Source organism: Aplysia californica, unplaced genomic scaffold, assembly GCF_000002075.1.
Source record: "Aplysia californica isolate F4 #8 unplaced genomic scaffold, AplCal3.0 scaffold00282, whole genome shotgun sequence".
In the NCBI taxonomy this organism is placed as follows: domain Eukaryota; kingdom Metazoa; phylum Mollusca; class Gastropoda; order Aplysiida; family Aplysiidae; genus Aplysia; species Aplysia californica.
The window spans coordinates 11,838-16,926 of NW_004797552.1; the positions used below are offsets into that span (position 1 = coordinate 11,838).

General features: G+C 41.3%; 1 protein-coding gene across 1 annotated transcript in view; it reads left to right on the forward strand.

Annotated features, from left to right (window-relative positions):
* LOC101861291 (ral GTPase-activating protein subunit alpha-1) overlaps nucleotides 1-5,089 on the forward strand; it is a gene marked incomplete at its 5' end in the record, with an annotated part of 42,824 nt that overhangs the window by 11,818 nt on the left and 25,917 nt on the right. Inside the window, 3 exon segments of the mRNA XM_035970533.1 lie at nucleotides 3,404-3,511; nucleotides 3,920-3,991; nucleotides 4,609-4,732. Of these exon segments, the coding sequence (XP_035826426.1) occupies nucleotides 3,404-3,511; nucleotides 3,920-3,991; nucleotides 4,609-4,732 (304 nt within the window).

The following is a 5,089-nucleotide window of genomic DNA, read 5'->3' on the forward strand; positions in this document are numbered from 1 at the left end:
CCCCCCCCCTTCTTGCTTTTCACTATTGGAACATGTTCTGATGCAAAAACTAGATTTCTGCAATGTAAAGTAAATATTATGACCTATAGATTCTAACGAACTTTGTTTTCTTTTGCAAGTTTTAAATCTAATTAGTAGTAATGCCATTATTTTGTGGTGAGTCAGTTAAGGGGAGAGCGACCCTTGATTTTGCAGATTTTGGGTCAGGCTATGCAAATTTTATGTAGGCTAAATTTTTTAAGATCAACCAATTTTTTTGTCTAAAAATAGCATGGTTACAATTGAGAAAGTCTTTATTCTCCTGGTAAATTGCCTTTGAAAACATGAGATTGGATTAATATAGTGCATTTTCGCAATTATTGTCGGTTTTCGCAAAATGTAAGCTTTGTGCCGTTTTTTCCCTACTCCTTCCTTAGTTTTCATCCTTTTGATGTGATACTTTCAGAAAACATAGAGTGCAAGACTGCCATCAATGTAACAGAGAGATATTTGGGAAAAAAATAATACTTATCCATTGGCAAGCGATTACGCAACCTAAATTTAGAAGAAAAAAAAATTGTACTTTGGGAAAATTGTCATTTTTTTTCTTTCTTTTGCACTTATTGAAAAAAACTGGCTGTTACTCTGATAGGGTCTGGTTCAGGTCTACTACTCTCACCACATGTGGTCAAATTTGGTGTGAAAAATCTGCTCATAGATTGTGTTCTAAGTGATTGTCTCCAAACTTTAAAAGACTTAGTATTTTCATTTTGTTCATAGTGAGTGTGGATTTTTAAAGGTGCCAATTTTCCAGAAAAATCAGGAAATCCGTATTTCCGGAATTATCCAAATATTGCCCTATATTGTCAACAAAGATAGTTTTGATACAAGATGTATTGGACTATATGATCTGTAAACATTTTTTCCCCCTGATCGTGTGTTTCGGCATCGTCCGAAAAGTTCAGGGTATTTTTTATCGTAGCCAGTTGGAACCTCTGGATCGTTCATGTTCTTTGACCAGGGATATTTCCCAAAGTTTTCAACTTTTGTGTCTTCCTTGATTAATCCCTTTACTCCAGTACCTTTTAAACCCTGCCTTCAATTTCCTGAACTTCAGTCTCATTATGAGCAGTGTGTGATTGGAAATCAGGAGTTTGACTTTGCTTAGAAATGGAACACCCCCCCCTCCCCCCCTTCCCCAAGCTTCTAACTGTGAACCCATTTGTTAATCTCCAGTTAACCACAAGTCTGTGTCTGTGGCACCCCACTCTTTCACTCTTTCACTCTTTCTCGTATTTACATGATGAAAATTGATCTGAAGTGATTGCTTTTTCTTTCCTCATCCTTACTGTTGTCATATTTCCTCTACTTCTGTTGTATGTTTGTCACTCTCTTGTGAACCGCTATTTCCGGGGTGCCTTGATAGTGGAAGCAGACTTTGTACTGTTGAGGCTAGAGAGGTGAGCAGAGTAAGCCTGATTCCTCATTTGGACTTCTCTGTTGACATCCTCCTCTTTGTGCTCATTTGACCGTATGCAGTTGCGAGCGCCGTAAAAACCTTACTAAAACAAAACATAAGCAAACAAGTTATTGCAAATGTTTTCCCAAAAGCGAGTACTGCTGGTCTGAATGATAGACATTGTGATTTATGTTTTACGCCACCTTAGACAAAACTTAGGTCTTGTAGCAAGCGGGCTGCTTGGCCCCTGTCCGACAGGGTCAGCCTGAGCTCCATGGGAGAAGTGGGAAATTGTCAAACATCAACATGGCGGTGGGTGGTTGGAGGGCGACCTTATTTCTTTTCTTTCCCCTTGCTGTTCCTTTCTCTCTGTCTGTCTGTCTGTCTGTCTGTCTGTCTGTCTGTCTGTCTGTCTGTCTGTCTGTCTGTCTGACTTTTTCCCAGCTCTATATGACCGTTATTGTGACGATGTGCCAACTCTAAAGTAACCAGGGTGAGAGCAGTCTTGTCCTGCCGTATGTTTTTCTTTCTAGACGTATTTTCCTTTCATAATCTATTGAGTGTAGAATAGTGAAGGTCTTTCATTAGTAGCCAGTTCGTAGTTTTTTATAATACCATGTTTGTAAGATTGTTGTTTTTTTTGTGGGGGTGAGGTTCTCTTATGAGTTGTAATTTTTAGCATCATATAATCGGACCGTCAATCTTTTTCACAGAAACATTCCACATATCCGCACAGAATAGGCTCACTAACTTTATTTGACCAAGTTTTCTTTCCCAGACCTTGTCAACACGACATAGGGTAGTGAGCTCTGAAACTTTTAGAAAGTTGACCTAAGATTTGCTGTGTTTAGGTTCGGTACTGATGACTTTTGTAATGTCATTCTTATCTCCTTTTTTAATCTCTTCTAAGAATTCTTATTCCTTCTTCAAATACTAGAGTAGTATTGTGGTTACTCTGAAATTTAATTGAGCTCCATGTATTTATGTGTGTGGTTGGCGAGTGCTCTGGTGTGGTTTGTTCTTTCTTTCCTTTCAAACATCTATCGTATTTATCTCCCCTTCTTCTTTTTTATGTTTGTTACTCTCTTGTAACACCTCTAATCTTCTGGCGCTCATATGACCTTATGCAGTTGCGAGCGCCGAAAAACCTCTACTAAAACTAAACTAAACTTGTTTTTATTTTGTGTTGTATTTTCATTGAGTGTGCCGGGAGTAGAATTTTGTGAGTGTCCATGCGACGAGAGATCAGTTTAAGACGTGAATTATAATTTGATTAATTATAAAAAGTACCAATTATGTTTAAAGAGATGTCTCCGTGATTCACCTGACAAACTTTTGCTCGAAGAACCTTCACTGGCATTTTTCCCCCCTCCAAATTGTAAAACTATGAATTGTAAAACTATGAATTGAAATTGTTTTAAAGTCAATGTAAACTTTTTTTTTGTTCTCCAGAGAACTTTAAAACTCTCATGATGCATGAATTAGCCAACTGATTTTCTTTTTTTAAAGATACATTTGATGTCCTCCATGCCAAGAGATTTTATGAGTAGATAAGTGTTTATACCCGACACCAATGTGTTCTTTTTGCGGGTGTTTTGAGGGTGCCACTGGTAGGCTCTACTTCTTGACTGTTGTGTCAACAATGTGCTTACATGTACCAAATCAGGGTGTTCTTGTACCCCTCCCCCCCCCCCACCCCCACCTCCAGTTTTATCAGTATGATTTTGTGTACTTAATCAGTGTGTGTGTGGGTGGTTGGCGGGTGTTTTACTTCTTCTATCCTATCAAACATTTATCATCCTTATCTCTGCTCCTCCTTTTCTTCATTTATGTCACTCTCTAGTAACACCCTTATACTTAGGCTCTGAAAAAACTGAGATATTTGTTTTGCAAGTGCTGTAAAACAATGACTTAAAAAAACGACAATTTGACCCAATGTGTTCTCCTCCTCTCCCCCTCCCCCAGTATGGTGGCGCCCCCAGAAATGCCGGCAGAGAGCCAGGACCCCGTGTCTCCCTTCCAGATGTGTCGTCTGTTGCTGGACCAGATGGGGCTGTTGTCCTGGGAGAAGAGGTGAGAGAGAGGGGGGTAAAAAAACAACGGGTTATCTTTGGATAGCTCGGGATGGGGAGGAAACCTAATTTTGTAAACATTTGTAAACATTGGGGTTTTGTTAGCGGTAAAAAAGTCCCGGGGAGGGGTGGGGGTGGGAGTGTATTTAATTATAATAATTTTTTCAGTTGTTATTGAAAGACACAATTTGGCTTCTTACACCAGTTGATTATTGCACAACAGATGCATGTGTGTATGATTGTGAAGTCCTGTGTATGACTGTGAAGTCTTGTGTATGATTGTGAAGTCCTGTTTATGACTGTGAAGTCTTGTGTATGATTGTGAAGTCCTGTGTATGACTGTGAAGTCCTGTGTATGATTGTGAAATCCTGTGCATGATTGTGAAATGTTTCTGTTGTCCGTCCCCAGGTGCCACTTTGATTTGCTGAAGAAAAGCGACAAAGTGCTGAGAGAGCTCAAGAACTTGGATGTTCAAAAATGGTGAGTCTGGCAGGAAATCTTAACGTTCAGGAAGATTTTGTGTCTGCATCGATGAGCTCTGATTCCTTACCCACAAGTCTGTGACGGGCTTTGAACCCACAGCCTTACGGTTAAGAGTCCGAGCGTCAGAGAGATAGAAAGAGAGTGCGGGGGGAGAGGAGGGTAGAGAAAGAAAGAGAAGGAGTAGAGAGAAATAAGGAAAGGTGCGAGAAAGAGAGAGCGAGATTTAAAAAAAAAAAAAGGTTATACACATCTCCATCAGCACAATTTAGATAATTTACTGGAGTGGACATGCAGCTTGTAAGATGAGGTCTCTGACTGGAGGGTGAAAGCTTAGATGTTGCAGCATCATCAACAGCAACAGCAACAACAGTTAGATAGCAGTAGATATATACTAGTCAGTTTTATTTGTTAGACGATTATTCTGAAAAGTACTATTTGTTACGATTTGGCTTCGGCTTTTGTAAAAAAATTTAAGAATTCAACAAAAATTGCCCACCGGGCGGAAAGATGTCGGTTTCTCTGATTTCATTATTTTGATGAGTGCCTGATTTTACCACGATGCTACACAGTTGTTCGTTTGCCTCCACTGATGAATGTCTGTTGTTTTGTTTCAGTCGAGAGACCCACAAAATTGCTGTGATCTACATCGCTGCCGGGCAGGAAGACAAAAACTCCATTCTGTCCAACAACTCGGGGAGCCGCGCCTTCGAGGATTTTGTGGCGGGGCTGGGCTGGGAGGTACGTGGTGGACTCGCGTGGCTCTTGTGTTTGGTGGTGGTGGTGGACTGGCGTGGCTCTTGTGTTTGGTGGTGGTGGTGGTGGTGGACTGACGTGGCTCTTGTGTTTGGTGGTGGTGGTGGTGGTGGACTCGTGTGGCTCTTGTGTTTGGTGGTGGTGGAGGACTGACGCGGCTCTTGTGTTTGGTGGTGGTGGTGGTGGACTGACGTGGCTCTTGTGTTTGGTGGTGGTGGTGGTGGTGGACTCGTGTGGCTCTTGTGTTTGGTGGTGGTGGAGGACTGACGCGGCTCTTGTGTTTGGTGGTGGTGGTGGTGGACTGACGTGGCTCTTGTGTTTGGTGGTGGTGGTGGTGGTGGT